At 41.8% G+C, this 16,801-nt stretch overlaps 1 protein-coding gene across 3 annotated transcripts in view; it reads right to left on the minus strand.

The window, feature by feature from the left end:
- Positions 1-16,801, minus strand: part of LOC121531574 (neuroplastin-like) — a 63,673-nt gene that overhangs the window by 8,401 nt on the left and 38,471 nt on the right. For all 3 annotated transcript variants that reach the window (XM_041836849.1, XM_041836848.1, XM_041836846.1), the window contains 4 exons: positions 13,792-13,966; positions 12,997-13,091; positions 3,181-3,314; positions 807-1,080 (listed from right to left, as the gene is read on the minus strand). In XM_041836849.1, coding sequence (XP_041692783.1) covers positions 807-1,080; positions 3,181-3,314; positions 12,997-13,091; positions 13,792-13,966 — 678 coding nt within the window. The remainder of the gene's footprint in view (positions 1-806; positions 1,081-3,180; positions 3,315-12,996; positions 13,092-13,791; positions 13,967-16,801) is intronic.

A 16,801-nucleotide genomic window follows, 5' to 3' on the forward strand; every position in this document is an offset into this window, starting at 1 on the left:
AAACCCTGAACACTGTGGGTTAATAGGAGGGTAAACCCTGAACACTGTGGGTTAATAGAAGGGTAAACCCAGAACACTGTGGGTTAATAGGAGAGTAAACCCTGAACACTGTGGGTTAATAGGAGGGTAAACCCTGAACACTGTGGGTAAATAAGAGGGTAAACCCTGAACACTGTGGGTTAATAAGAGGGTAACACCTGACACTGTGGGTTAATAAGAGGATAAACCCTGAACACTGTGGGTTAATAAGAGGGTAAACCCTGAACACTGTGGGTTAATAGGAGGGTAAACCCTGAACACTGTGGGTTAATAGAAGGGTAAACCCAGAACACTGTGGGTTAATAAGAGGGTAAACCCTGAACACTGTGGGTTAATAGGAGGGTAAACCCTGAACACTGTGGGTTAATAGGAGGGTAAACCCTGGTCACTGTGGGTTAATAGGAGGGTAAACCCTGAACACTGTGGGTTAATAAGAGGGTAACACCTGAACACGGTGGGTAAACTGAGTTTACATGTGTTAACCCTCCACTACGTTGTTAGGTCAACAGCTGGTTGGCAAGGATTCATATATACAGAGAGAACTACAGTATGTTTTTTAAATGTAGTATGAACTCTTTCTCTGAAGTCATATCTGCAGCATTGAAGAACGTCGACTATTGTTTTTCTCCACTTGGAAAACAATGAATTATTTGAAATGGCTATCTGCAAACTATACTTGACCACAAAAACAATAAAAACATTAAATGAGAACAAACCACAAATCAAAATGGCCGCCATGACTGATATGGTCTCAGACTCTGACTCACCGTCTTGTATGTCGTCTGGCTTCTTTCGTTTTTCGTAGACCACGATGATGATGACCAGGACGATGACCTCGGCCAGGACGCCCAGCAGAGGCCAAAGCCAGGCCAGGTAGCTCCGGACCCGCAGCACAGACACAATGGACGAAGTGCCGATCATGTTGGTGGCGTTACACTGGTACTCCCCAGGGTCGGAGCCGATGTCCAGGTTGATGATGCTCAGCTCAGTGTAGTTGTCTTTGTTGTTAATGAAGAAACGGCCGGAGGAGTTGTCAATGTCCTGGGGGGAGAGAAGAGAAAGAGAGAAGTGATTATGGTATGTGTGTGTGTGTGTGTGTGTGTGTGTGTGTGTGTGTGTGTGTGTGTGTGTGTGTGTGTGTGTGTATGTGTGTGTGCCAATGTCCTGGGGGAAGAAAATGAAGAAGAAGAAAAACCACCACAACAACAACAACCACAACAACTACAACAACTGAATGAAAAGAAGAAGAAACTTCACTATGAAACAAAGATAAATTACATAAAGAATGATAGTAAAAAGCTATGAAGCACCTTAAATGAAATTTTGGGCAAAAAGGCAAACACAGCTCCATCATGCATTGAATCAGATGGCTCATTCATCACAAAACCCACTGATATTGCCAACTACTTTAATGATTTTTTCATTGGCAAGATTAGCAAACTTATGCATGACATGCTAGCAACCAACGCTGACACTACACATCCATGTATATCTGACCAAATGATGAAAGACAAGCATTGTAATTTTGAATTCCATAAAGTAAGTGTGGAAGAGGTAAAAAAAAGTATTATTGTCAATCATCATCAACTTGGAAGGAAAATTACTGAGGATAATAGCGGACGATATTGCCACTCCTATTTGCCATCTCTTCAATTTAAGCCTACTAGAAAGTGTGTGCCCTCACGCCTGGAGGGAAGCAAAAGTTATTCCCCTACCTAAGAATAGTAAAGCCCCCTTAACTGGCTCAAATAGCTGACCAATCAGCCTTTTACCAACCCTTAGTCAACTTTTGGAAATAATTGTGTTTGACCAGATAAAATGCTATTTTACAGTAAACAAATTGACAACAGACTTTCAGCACGCTTATAGCGAAGGACATTCAACAAGCACAGCACTTATACAAATGACTGATGATTGGCTGAGAGAAATTGATGATAAAAAAACTGTGGGGGCTGTTTTGTTAGACTTCAGTTCGGCTTTTGACATTATCAATTATAGTCTGTTGCTGGAAAAACAAATGTGTTATGGCTTTACAACCCCTGCTATATTGTGGATAAAGAGTTACCTGTCTAACAGAACACAGAGGGTGTTCATTCATGGAAGCCTCTCCAACAAAATCCAGGTAGAATCAGGAATTCCCCAGGGCAGCTATCTAGGCCCCTTACTTTTTCAATATTTACTAACGACATGCCACTGGCTTTGAGTAAAGCCAGTGTGTTTGTGTATGCGGATGACTCATTCACTAAACCCTAAACCTCAACTAAATCTTGTAATGAATAATGTGGAAATTGAGCAAGTTGAGGAAACTAAACTGCTTGGAGTAACCCTGGATTGTAAACTGTCATGGTCAAAACATATTGATACAACAGTAGCTAGGATGGGGAGAAGTCTGTCTATAATAAAGCACTGCTCTGCATTCTTAACAGCACTATCAACAAGGCAGGTCCTACAGGCCCTAGTTTTGTCGCACCTGGACTACTGTTCAGTTGTGTGGTCAGGTGCCACAAAGAGGGACTTAGGAAAATTGCAATTGGCTCAGAACAGGGCAGCACGGCTGGCCCTTGGATGTACATAGAGAGCTAACATTAATAATATGCATGCCAATCTATCCTGGCTCAAAGTGGAGGAGAGATTGACTTCATCACTACTTGTCTTTGTGAGAGGTATTGACATGTTGAATGCACCGAGCTGTCTGTTTGAACTACTGGCACACAGCTCGGACACCCATGCATACCCCACAAGACATGCCACCAGAGGTCTCTTCACAGTCCCCAAGTCAAGAACAGACTATGGGAGGTGCACAGTACTACATAGAGCCATGACTACATGGAACTCTATTCCACATCAAGTAACTCATGCCAGCAGTAAAATTAGATTTAAAAAAAACATTTTAAAATACACCTTATGGAACAGCGGGGACTGTGAAGCGTGGTAGTAGAGTAGAGGCCTGAGGGCACACATTTAATGTTGTGAAATCTGTTATGAATGTATTGTGTAATGTTATTAATATGTATAACTGCCTTAATTTTGCTGGACCCCAGGAGGAGTAGCTGCTGCCTTGGCAGAAACTAAATGGGGATCCATAATAAATACAAATTACACAACAACAACAACCACAACAACAACAACAACAAGACGTACCATGTAGAACCCGTTGTCCAGTTTGCGCCAGGTCCAGATGGGGTAGGGGTATCCCGTGGCCTTACAGTACAGCAGGGCTTTCTGACCCTCATTCTTATTGTCACTACGCTTGTGGCCTATGATGTCAGGACCAGCTGGAATGAGGGGAAACGACCAATGAGAACAAAGGAAATCAAAAACAAGGAAGGGCAATGATAACTATTTTCTAATAATACATTTCCCTATATAGTGCATTTCTTTTGAAAAGGGCCCCACAGGGCTCTGGTCAACAGTAGTGCACTATGTAGGGAATAGGGTGCCATTTGGTACGCACAGAATGAAGGCAATGCCAGTTTACTAGTACAATGTTATCACATAATAATGCTTTAGTGCTTGTGTTCCAAATAGCATCCCAATCCTTATATAGTGCACTACTTTATGGGATCTGGTCAAAAGTAGTGCACTATGTAGGGAATAGGGTGCCACTGGGGAGGTACCCAATGAAGGCAATGACAGTTTTACTAATAATACAATGTTATCTCATAATAAAGGGTTGGGGTCAATTCCATTTGAATTCTGTCAATACAGGAAGTAAACTGAAACTATGGAGTGCCCTATTAGATACAGTGGGGGAGAACAAGTATTTGATACACTGCCGATTTTGCAGGTTTTCCTACTTACAAAGCATGTAGAGGTCTGTAATTTTTATCATAGGTACACTTCAACTGTGAGAGACGGAATCTAAAACAAAAATCCAGAAAATCACATTGTATGATTTTTAAGTAATTAATTTGCATTTTATTGCATGACATAAGTATTTGATCACCTACCAACCAGTAAGAATTCCGGCTCTCACAGACCTGTTAGTTTTTCTTTAAGAAGCCCTCCTATTCTCCACTCATTACCTGTATTAACTGCACCTGTTTGAACTCGTTACCTGTATAAAAGACACCTGTCCACACACTCAATCAAACAGACTCCAACCTCTCCACAATGGCCAAGACCAGAGAGCTGTGTAAGGACATCAGGGATAACATTGTAGACCTGCACAAGGCTGGGATGGGCTACAGGACAATAGGCAAGCAGCTTGGTGAGAAGGCAACAACTGTTGGCGCAATTATTAGAAAATGGAAGAAGTTCAAGATGACGGTCAATCACCCTCGGTCTGGGGCTCCATGCAAGATCTCACCTCGTGGGGCATCAATGATCATGAGGAAGGTGAGGGATCAGCCCAGAACTACACGGCAGGACCTGGTCAATGACCTGAAGAGAGCTGGGACCACAGTCTCAAAGAAAACCATTAGTAACACACTACGCCGTCATGGATTAAAATCCTGCAGCGCACACAAGGTCCCCCTGCTCAAGCCAGCGCATGTCCAGGCCCGTCTGAACTTTGCCAATGACCATCTGGATGATTCAGAGGAGGAATGGGAGAAGGTCATGTGGTCTGATGAGACAAAAATAGAGCTTTTTGGTCTAAACTCCACTCGCCGTGTTTGGAGGAAGAAGAAGGATGAGTACAACCCCAAGAACACCATCCCAACCATGAAGCATGGAGGTGGAAACATCATTCTTTGGGGATGCTTTTCTGCAAAGGGGACAGGATGACTGCACCGTATTGAGGGGAGGATGAATGGGGCCATGTATCGCGAGATCTTGGCCAACAACCTCCTTCCCTCAGTAAGAGCATTGAAGATGGGTCGTGGCTGGGTCTTCCAGCATGACAACAACCCGAAACACACAGCCAGGGCAACTAAGGAGTGGCTCCGTAAGAAGCATCTCAAGGTCCTGGAGTGGCCTAGCCAGTCTCCAGACCTGAACACAATATAAAATCTTTGGAGGGAGCTGAAAGTCCGTATTGCCCAGCGACAGCCCCAAAACCTGAAGGATCTGGAGAAGGTCTGTATGGAGGAGTGGGCCAAAATCCCTGCTGCAGTGTGTGCAAACCTGGTCAAGACCTACAGGAAACGTATGATCTCTGTAATTGCAAACAAAGGTTTCTGTACCAAATATTAAGTTCTGCTTTTCTGATGTATCAAATACTTATGTCATGCAATAAAATGCAAATTAATTACTTAAAAATCATACAATGTGATTTTCTGGATTTTTTTTTTAGATTCCGTCTCACAGTTGAAGTGTACCTATGATAACAATTACAGACCTCTACATGCTTTGTAAGTAGGAAAACCTGCAAAATCGGCAGTGTATCAAATACTTGTTCTCCCCACTGTATATACATTCAATGGCCTGTTCAAGAAAATGGATCGCTCCTACAGACAGTGCGTCACGTTGCCGTGGCTTGCTATATATAAAGCAGGCAGACAGGCATCAAGGCATTCAGTTACTGTTACATTCAATGTTGGAATGGGTAAAACAAGTGACTTAAGCGACTTTGAGTGTGATATGATCGTCGGTGCCAGGCGGACTGGTTCCAGTATCTCAGAAACTGCCGCCCTCCTGGGCTTTTCACCCACGACAGTGTCTATGGTTTACCGAGAATGGTGCGACAAACAAAAAACATCCAGTCAGCGGCAGTCCTGTGGGCGAAAACAGCTTGTTGATGAGAGAGGTCGAAGGATAATGGCAAAAATCGTGCAAGCTAACAGGCGGCCCACAAACAGACAAATAACGGCGCAGTAAAACAGTGGTGTACAGAACGGCATCTTGGAACGCACAACTCGTCGATCCTTGTCACGGATGGGCTATTGCAGCAGACGACCACACCGGGTGTCACATCCTGATCTGTTTCACCCGTCTTGTGCTTGTCTCCACCCGCCTCCAGGTGTCTCCCATTTTTCCCCATTATCCCCTGTGTATTTATACCTGCGTGTTCTGTTTGTCTGTTGCCAGTTCGTCAGGTCGTACCAGCTTGTTTTCCCGTTTTCAAGTTTTGTTTCTATTCTTCCCGGTTCTGACCTTTCTGCCGGTCCTGACCCTGAGCCTGCCTGCCGTCCTGTACTTGCCTGACTCTGACCTGGATTACGAACCTCTGCCTGCCCTCGACCTGCCGTTTGCCTGCCCCCTGTGTTATGTTCCCACGGGGGGCCAGTATAAAAAAAATATGTATTCACTAACTGTAAGTCGCTCTGGATAAGAGCGTCTGCTAAATGACTAAAATGTAAATGTAAAATGTTATAATAAATATCTGAGATTCGAACTATCCGCCCCCTGTGTCTGCATCTGGGTCTTATCCTGAGCCATGATACCGGGTTCCACTCCTATCTGCTAAAAACAAGAAGTGGCTCCAGTGGGCACGCGATCACCAACACTCGGACAACTGAGGAATGGAAAAACATTGCCTGCTCCGATGAATCCCGGTTCCTGTTGCATCATGCTGATGGCAGAGTCAGGATTTGGCATAAGCAGCAAGAATCCATGGACCCATCCTGCCTTGGTGTCAAAGGTACATACAGGCTGGTTGTGGTGGTGTACTGGTGTGGGGAATGATAACAATCAATTGATACGAATTGAGCAACGAATGTTTCCGACACCTTGTAGGATCCACGCCTCGAAGAATTCCGGCTGTTCTGGAGGAAAAGTGGGGTCTGACCCGGTACTAGATGGGTGTACCTAATAAACTGGCTATTGAGCGTACAGTATGTTCTCCATGTTTGCTGTATTAAAATCCTCAATTCACATTCTTTGCTAAGCCTACAGTATTTCCTGGGTTAGTTGCTCACATCTGATGACCCCACCTTTAACATTAGTACATTTCGATTTTTACATCAACAAATAACCTTCAATTCATTACATTTTCATCTCTGTTATCAAAATTAAGAGAACAAATGAAACTCAATACATTTTTATTTTTTTCTAATTATCTTTCACAAAAATGTTGGTATATTGTCCCATCCAATAATCTGTACACGTCATTTTTTGTTGCCAAATGTTTTGTTTGTTATATATAATTTGGCGACCCCACTGCAATTCCCCCGCGAATCCACTAGGGGTTGCGACCCGACTTTGAATACCACTGCCTTAGGGTAACCTTTGCACGATTTTGCAGACATACACTCTCTTCTATCACTTGGTATTGGATACAGACTACAGTTATTGGATACAGACTACAGTTATTGGATACAGACTACAGTTATTGGATACAGACTACAGTTATTGGATACAGACTACAGTTATTGGATACAGACTACAGTTATTGGATACAGACTACAGTTATTGTATACAGACTACAGTTATTGTATACAGGCTACAGTTATTGGATACAGACTACAATTATTGTATACAGACTACAGTTATTGTATACAGACTACAGTTATTGTATACAGACTACAGTTATTGTATACAGGCTACAGTTATTGGATACAGACTACAGTTATTGTATACAGACTACAGTTATTGTATACAGACTACAGTTATTGTATACAGACTACAGTTATTGTATACAGACTACAGTTATTGTATACAGACTACAGTTATTGTATACAGGCTACAGTTATTGGATACAGACTACAGTTATTGTATACAGACTACAGTTATTGGATACAGACTACAGTTATTGTATACAGACTACAGTTATTGTATACAGACTACAGTTATTGGATACAGACTACAGTTATTGGATACAACTACAGTTATTGGATACAGGCTACAGTTATTGGATACAGACTACAGTTATTGTATACAGACTACAGTTATTGGATACAGACTACAGTTATTGTATACAGACTACAGTTATTGTATACAGACTACAGTTATTGGATACAGACTACAGTTATTGGATACAACTACAGTTATTGGATACAGGCTACAGTTATTGGATACAGGCTACAGTTATTGTATACAGACTACAGTTATTGGATACAGATTACAGTTATTGGATACAGACTACAGTTATTGTATACGACTACAGTTATTGTATACGACTACAGTTCAGTTTCAGTGAGCGTTAACCGCCTTGTTTTTAGTAACATTTGTAAAGGAATTACTACTCTGGTCTGAAATTACTCTGTGAATAAATAAATATTGTGGCATCCATTTAACAGTTACATTGTTTGACATTTGAGTCATTTAGCAGACGCTCTTATCCAGAGAGACTTACAGGAGCAATTAGGGTTAAGTGCCTTGCTCAAGGGCACATAAAACAGATTTTTCACATAGTGTGGCTCGGGGATTCAAACCAATGACCTTTCGGTTACTGCCAGTGAAAAGACAAGGGTTGATTCTCTGATTCTGATGCAGAGTGGATGGATAGAGCCTTACAGTAATCCTACAATCAGACAGACAGACAGACAGACAGACAGACAGACAGACAGACAGACAGACAGACAGACAGACAGACAGACAGACAGACAGACGGACAGACCAGCCACCATCTGCTCTCTCTGAGCTGTCCCTCTATTGGTTAGATAGGATCTATAGATAGGGTGCCATATGGAACGCAGACAGGAGCTATTCAACACTGGTTGGGAGTCGTAGCCTGCTGTGGTCTACCTTTAATCTTGATGGTGTCTTTGGCAGGAGGAGGTCATATCAAAGGTCTCTACTTTGTCATATCAAAGGGTCTCTACTGTGTCATATCAAAGGGTCTCTACTGTGTCATATCAAAGGTCTCTACTGTGTCATATCAAAGGGCCTATACTGTGTTATATCAAAGGGTCTCTACTGTGGCATATCAAAGGGTCTCTACTGTGTCATATCAAAGGTCTCTACTGTGTCATATCAAAGGGTCTCTACTGTGTCATATCAAAGGGTCTCTACTGTGTCATATCAAAGGGTCTCTACTGTGTCATATCAAAGGGTCTCTACTGTGTCAAATCATAGGTCTACTGTGTCATATCAAAGGTCTCTACTGTGTCATATCAAAGGGTCTCTACTGTGTCATATCAAAGGGTCTCTACTGTGTCATATCAAAGGTCTCTACTGTGTCATATCAAAGGTCTCTTCTGTGTCATATCAAAGGGTCTCCACTGTGTCATATCAAAGGGTCTCTACTGTGTCAAATCATAGGTCTACTGTGTCATATCAAAGGGCCTCTACTGTGTCATATCAAAGGGTCTCTACTGTGTCATATCAAAGGTCTCTACTGTGTCATATCAAAGGGTCTGTACTGTGTCATATCAAAGGGTCTCTACTGTGTCATATCAAAGGGTCTCTACTGTGTCATATCAAAGGGTCTCTACTGTGTCATATCAAAGGGTCTCTACTGTGTCATAGCAAAGGTCTCTACTGTGTCATATCAAAGGGTCTCTACTGTGTCATATCAAAGGCCTCTACTGTGTCATATCAAAGGCCTCTACTGTGTCATATCAAAGGGTCTCTACTGTGTCATAGCAAAGGTCTCTACTGTGTCATATCAAAGGGTCTCTACTGTGTCATATCAAAGGCCTCTACTGTGTCATATCAAAGGGCCTCTACTGTGTCATATTAAAGGGCCTCTACTGTGTCATATCAGAAGGTCTCTACTGTGTCATATCAAAGGGTCTCTACTGTGTCATATCAAAGGGTCTCTACTGTGTCATATCAAAGGTCTCTACTGTGTCATATTAAAGGGCCGCTACTGTGTCAAATCATAGGTCTACTGTGTCATATCAAAGGTCTCTTCTGTGTCATATCAAAGGGCCTCTACTGTGTCATATCAAAGGGCCTCTTCTGTGTCATATCAAAGGTCTCTACTGTGTCATATCAAAGGTCTCTTCTGTGTCATATCAAAGGGTCTCCACTGTGTCATATCAAAGGGTCTGTACTGTGTCATATCAAAGGTCTGTACTGTGTCATATCAAAGGTATCTACTGTGTCATATCAAAGGGCCTCTACTGTGTCATATCAAAGGGCCTCTTCTGTGTCATATCAAAGGTCTCTACTGTGTCATATCAAAGGTCTCTTCTGTGTCATATCAAAGGGTCTCCACTGTGTCATATCAAAGTTTATCTTCTGTGTCATATCAAAGGGCCTCTTCTGTGTCATATCAAAGGTCTCTACTGTGTCATATCAAAGGTCTCTACTGTGTCATATCAAAGGGCCTCTACTGTGTCATATCAAAGGGCCTCTTCTGTGTCATATCAAAGGTCTCTACTGTGTCATATCAAAGGTATCTTCTGTGTCATATCAAAGGGTTTATACTGTGTCATATCAAAGGTCTCTACTGTGTTATATCAAAGGGTCTCTTCTGTGTCATATCAAAGTTTATCTTCTGTGTCATATCAAAGGGCCTCTTCTGTGTCATATCAAAGGTCTCTACTGTGTCATATCAAAGGTCTCTTCTGTGTCATATCAAAGGGTCTCTACTGTGTCATATCAAAGGGTCTCTACTGTGTCATATCAAAGGGCCTCTTCTGTGTCATATCAAAGGGCCTCTACTGTGTCATATCAAAGGTCTCTACTGTGTCATATCAAAGGTCTCTACTGTGTCATATCAAAGGGCCTCTACTGTGTCATATCAAAGGTCTCTACTGTGTCATATCAAAGGGTCTGTACTGTGTCATATCAAAGGTCTGTACTGTGTCATATCAAAGGTCTGTACTGTGTCATATCAAAGGTCTCTACTGTGTCATATCAAAGGTCTCTACTGTGTCATATCAAAGGGTCTCTACTGTGTTATATCAAAGGGTCTCTTCTGTGTCATATCAAAGTTTCTCTTCTGTGTCATATCAAAGGGCCTCTTCTGTGTCATATCAAAGGTCTCTTATGTGTCATATCAAAGGGTTTATACTGTGTCATATCAAAGGGTCTGTACTGTGTCATATCAAAGGTATCTACTGTGTCATATCAAAGGGCCTCTACTGTGTCATATCAAAGGGCCTCTTCTGTGTCATATCAAAGGTCTCTACTGTGTCATATCAAAGGGCCTCTACTGTGTCATATCAAAGGGCCTCTTCTGTGTCATATCAAAGGTCTCTACTGTGTCATATCAAAGGTATCTTCTGTGTCATATCAAAGGGTTTATACTGTGTCATATCAAAGGTCTCTACTGTGTCATATCAAAGGGTCTCTACTGTGTCATATCAAAGGTCTCTACTGTGTCATATCAAAGGGTCTCTACTGTGTCATATCAAAGGTCTCTACTGTGTCATATCAAAGGTCTCTACTGTGTCATATCAAAGGGTCTCTACTGTGTCATATCAAAGGGTCTCTTCTGTGTCATATCAAAGGGTCTCTACTGTGTCATATCAAAGGGTCTCTACTGTGTCATATCAAAGGGCCTCTTCTGTGTCATATCAAAGGGCCTCTACTGTGTCATATCAAAGGTCTCTACTGTGTCATATCAAAGGTCTCTACTGTGTCATATCAAAGGGCCTCTACTGTGTCATATCAAAGGTCTCTACTGTGTCATATCAAAGGGTCTGTACTGTGTCATATCAAAGGTCTGTACTGTGTCATATCAAAGGTCTGTACTGTGTCATATCAAAGGTCTCTACTGTGTCATATCAAAGGGTCTCTACTGTGTTATATCAAAGGGTCTCTTCTGTGTCATATCAAAGTTTCTCTTCTGTGTCATATCAAAGGGCCTCTTCTGTGTCATATCAAAGGTCTCTTATGTGTCATATCAAAGGGTTTATACTGTGTCATATCAAAGGGTCTGTACTGTGTCATATCAAAGGGCCTCTTCTGTGTCATATCAAAGGTCTCTACTGTGTCATATCAAAGGTCTCTACTGTGTCATATCAAAGGGCCTCTTCTGTGTCATATCAAAGGTCTCTACTGTGTCATATCAAAGGTATCTTCTGTGTCATATCAAAGGGTTTATACTGTGTCATATCAAAGGTCTCTACTGTGTCATATCAAAGGGTCTCTACTGTGTCATATCAAAGGTCTCTACTGTGTCATATCAAAGGGTCTCTACTGTGTCATATCAAAGGTCTCTACTGTGTCATATCAAAGGTCTCTACTGTGTCATATCAAAGGGTCTCTACTGTGTCATATCAAAGGGTCTCTTCTGTGTCATATCAAAGGGTCTCTACTGTGTCATATCAAAGGGTCTCTACTGTGTCATATCAAAGGGCCTCTTCTGTGTCATATCAAAGGGCCTCTACTGTGTCATATCAAAGGTCTCTACTGTGTCATATCAAAGGTCTCTACTGTGTCATATCAAAGGGCCTCTACTGTGTCATATCAAAGGTCTCTACTGTGTCATATCAAAGGGTCTGTACTGTGTCATATCAAAGGTCTGTACTGTGTCATATCAAAGGTCTCTACTGTGTCATATCAAAGGTCTCTACTGTGTCATATCAAAGGGTCTCTACTGTGTTATATCAAAGGGTCTCTTCTGTGTCATATCAAAGTTTCTCTTCTGTGTCATATCAAAGGGCCTCTTCTGTGTCATATCAAAGGTCTCTTATGTGTCATATCAAAGGGTTTATACTGTGTCATATCAAAGGGTCTGTACTGTGTCATATCAAAGGTATCTACTGTGTCATATCAAAGGGCCTCTACTGTGTCATATCAAAGGGCCTCTTCTGTGTCATATCAAAGGTCTCTACTGTGTCATATCAAAGGGCCTCTACTGTGTCATATCAAAGGGCCTCTTCTGTGTCATATCAAAGGTCTCTACTGTGTCATATCAAAGGTCTCTACTGTGTCATATCAAAGGGCCTCTTCTGTGTCATATCAAAGGGACTCTACTGTGTCATAGTAAATCCATACTGCCATTACCATTCACCACTGGTTGGGAGTTGTCCTTTTAATCTCAGAGGTGGTGTAGGCAGCGGGGCCCTATCGAAGGCGGTATTTCCAGGACAATATGACAGTGCTGTTTCTAGATGACATATAAATGTGGTCTTGGGCAGTCTATTAGGTCATCGTAGCATCCTTGAATGAATCATCAGTCTAGGATCAATCCTATTCATTACTAATCAACACTGGTGGGTGGGAGTCGTACTGTACCTTTAACCTCGATGGTGGCGTTAGCAGGCGGAGCCATATCGAAGGTGTATACACACATGTACTCCCCTGCATCGTCTCCTCTGGGCTTCTTCAGGCTGGATTTACACAAAACAAACACCACAAGTCAATCAATCCTCTAGTCTAAACGGTGTTTAGTTCTAACTCTGAAAGGCACTCTGATGTCAGAGGCATTGCCTGCGTCCAAATAATCTCTCCTTTCTTTGGAAATGTGCAAGGAAACATTTATCGTCGCTGTCTGATGAAAACCTCTTATCTCCGAAACAGAAACTTGCCATATTTTCACATTAATTAACATACAATTATGAAATTTCAGAAGTTAGTTTGAATAAATATTCTTGATCCTAGAGTCATGAAATGTTCCGAGCAGAGGGGAGTTACTGCTTTCAATACATGTACAAAATTAAAATAGGCACAAATGGAGATGAGATCAGACTGCGACAAGTGGTCCTCTGTAGCTCAGCTGGTAGAGCACGGCGCTTGTAACGCCAGGGTAGTGGGTTCGATCCCTGGGACCACCCATACGTAAAAATGTATGCACGCATGACTGTAAGTCGCTTTGGATAAAAGCGTCTGCTAAATGGCATATTATTATTATAAGAAATATGGTGGAATCTCCTAATTTAGCCCATGTCTACACCAATCCAATGCTTTTATATGTGTAGGGCAGAGTGTTCGAGTGTACACTTCAGGAGAAAGGAGCACATGGAGTGTAGATGGGGTTAGGGTTAATGGGATTGGTTAAGGTCAGGGCCAGCATGTTAGTTAGGGACCTACTAGTACTCAGTGTTGGCTCTCTCTCCGCGGGTCTCTTCGATCTCCTCCCCGTTCTTCATCCAGAAGCTCTCAAGGTGGGTGCTGTGGGCTGAAGTTAGGTTGCACTGCAGGGTGAGGGGCAGGCTGTGGTGATCAACTGGCAGCGTGATGTGGTCTGACGAGTTGATTGACGGCTCTGAAACACCAATTAGACACTTCCAATAGTCAATTCCATTTCAATACAGTCAATTCAGGAAATAAACTGACATTCCAATTCCTTGAAAAACAATGAGGAGAATTGGAATTAGAATTTAATTGGATAGAAGGTTCTGAAACACCAATAAGACACCAGGGTTAGGGTCAGTTCCATTTCAAATCAGTTGGGGTCAATTCCACTTCAAATTGTTTTTTTCTTCTTTTCAATGCAGTTCATTTCAATTAGTTGAAAAGCAATGAGGACAATTTAATTGGAATTTCAGTGTACTTCCTGAATTGACTGAATTGAAATTGTATTGACCCCAGCCCTGATAGAGACATCGTAGAGGCTTGTGTTATGACAGCTGGGTGATGTTCTCTCTTAGTATTCTAACCTGTGTTATGACAGCTGGGTGATGTTCTCTCTTAGTATTCTAACCTGTGTTATGACAGCTGGGTGACGTTCTCTCTTAGTATTCTAACCTGTGTTATGACAGCTGGGTGATGTTCTCTCTTAGTATTCTAACCTGTGTTATGACAGCTGGGTGATGTTCTCTCTTAGTATTCTAACCTGTGTTATGACAGCTGGGTGATGTTCTCTCTTAGTATTCTAACCTGTGTTATGACAGCTGGGTGATGTTCTCTCTTAGTATTCTAACCTGTGTTATGACAGCTGGGTGATGTTCTCTCTTAGTATTCTAACCTGTGTTATGACAGCTGGGTGATGTTCTCTCTTAGTATTCTAACCTGTGTTATGACAGCTGGGTGATGTTCTCTCTTAGTATTCTAACCTGTGTTATGACAGCTGGGTGATGTTCTCTCTTAGTATTCTAACCTGTGTTATGACAGCTGGGTGATGTTCTCTCTTAGTATTCTAACCTGTGTTATGACAGCTGGGTGATGTTCTCTCTTAGTATTCTAACCTGTGTTGTGACAGCTGGGTGATGTTCTCTCTTAGTATTCTAACCTGTGTTATGACAGCTGGGTGATGTTCTCTCTTAGTATTCTAACCTGTGTTATGACAGCTGGGTGATGTTCTCTCTTAGTATTCTAACCTGTGTTATGACAGCTGGGTGATGTTCTCTCTTAGTATTCTAACCTGTGTTATGACAGCTGGGTGATGTTCTCTCTTAGTATTCTAACCTGTGTTATGACAGCTGGGTGATGTTCTCTCTTAGTATTCTAACCTGTGTTATGACAGCTGGGTGATGTTCTCTCTTAGTATTCTAACCTGTGTTATGACAGCTGGGTGATGTTCTCTCTTAGTATTCTAACCTGTGTTACTGACAGCTGGGTGATGTTCTCTCTTAGTATTCTAACCTGTGTTATGACAGCTGGGTGATGTTCTCTCTTAGTATTCTAACCTGTGTTATGACAGCTGGGTGATGTTCTCTCTTAGTATTCTAACCTGTGTTATGACAGCTGGGTGATGTTCTCTCTTAGTATTCTAACCTGTGTGGGTTTGAGGAGGTGTATCAGGACGATATTAACAAACACTTCATATATTGGCATAGAATGGAGATTAGAAAGAACAGAGATAACCACAGGAAATGTTACGACTGTGTGATGATACAGCTGCTGAGCTTTTCCGTATCAAGATTCTTTTCGTATCAAGAATACAAATGTTAGTTTTCAAACAATTATCAGTACATTATGCATGTATGGTAGCACGTTCATACTTACCCCATGCTACTAAATTACTCTGTACTTCACTCTGGACAAGCATAATGAGTAGGCTATAGACATATGTAGGATCTTAATTTGAGCCAGTTTGCCACAGCAGGAAAATAATCCTGCAGCAACAGGAAATGTGAATTATTATGTGGATTATAATTAATTAAAATTTTTGTAGGGGTTAATACATTTACCTTAATGGAAAATCATGTAACAAATTTCACAGTGAAAATTACAAACTTCAGAAGGCTATTTAAACCAAAAAAATACTATAAGTTTTAAATGTCCTGCAGTTCAGGAAAGTTCTCCTGCAACATGGTGATCAAAATTCAGATCCTAAATCTTTATTAGTACTTTCCAATACCAGATCCGTACATATACACATACACTCTGGATGTCTGTAAATGGCTCTGGTCTATACCTCCAATGGTTTCATAGGCATTCAGTAATTCAGCTTAGAAGCTTGTAGAGCTAACATTCTCAGGTAGAGGTTAGAGGTTAGAGGTTAGAGGTCAGAGGTCAGAGGTCAGAGGTCTGGGTAGTGATTTAAAGCTGGGGTTTGATAGGTTTCCAGTTGACGCTGTCCATGTAACACGAGGTCAATATACAGGACCTGTCTCTATATACGACTCTGTCCAAACCCATGTTCAGCGTATTTCAGTTTTTCAGCTCGTACTGAAGCTGGTGACAAATTAAAATGTTACTAAATTCAAATCCATCTGGAAAAAATACAAAAAGAAAGGGAATTCAACAACAAGAAGACGTGAGATGATGGGTAGATAAATAAAAAAAAACATGTTTAGACAAAGAAGAAAATGGAGGAAGTTAAAGGTCTCTGGGTTAGTTTGAGGTGCAGGGTTCAGTGTACATGGTGGGAGGGGTCTCTGCAGAACACTGTGGTCTGCCGGGACAGATTAGATGAAGCTGATGCCTTATTTCCTGATTTCCATGACGTACGGTAGGTGATGGCTTCTGTGAGGAAACTGGTGGTCCTGGGGGTTTTGGAAGGGGAACTGGGGCACACAGGATACACAGGGATATCTAGTTGAGCTGCCTAGGTACTGAGGTAGACAGAATACACAGGGAGATCAAGGAAGCTGCTATTTCTTCATTTCCACGACTTACGGTAGGTGATGGCTTCTACGAGGGAACTGGTGGTCCG

The sequence above is a fragment of the Coregonus clupeaformis genome, chromosome 19, assembly GCF_020615455.1.
Source record: "Coregonus clupeaformis isolate EN_2021a chromosome 19, ASM2061545v1, whole genome shotgun sequence".
Lineage (NCBI taxonomy): Eukaryota > Metazoa > Chordata > Actinopteri > Salmoniformes > Salmonidae > Coregonus > Coregonus clupeaformis.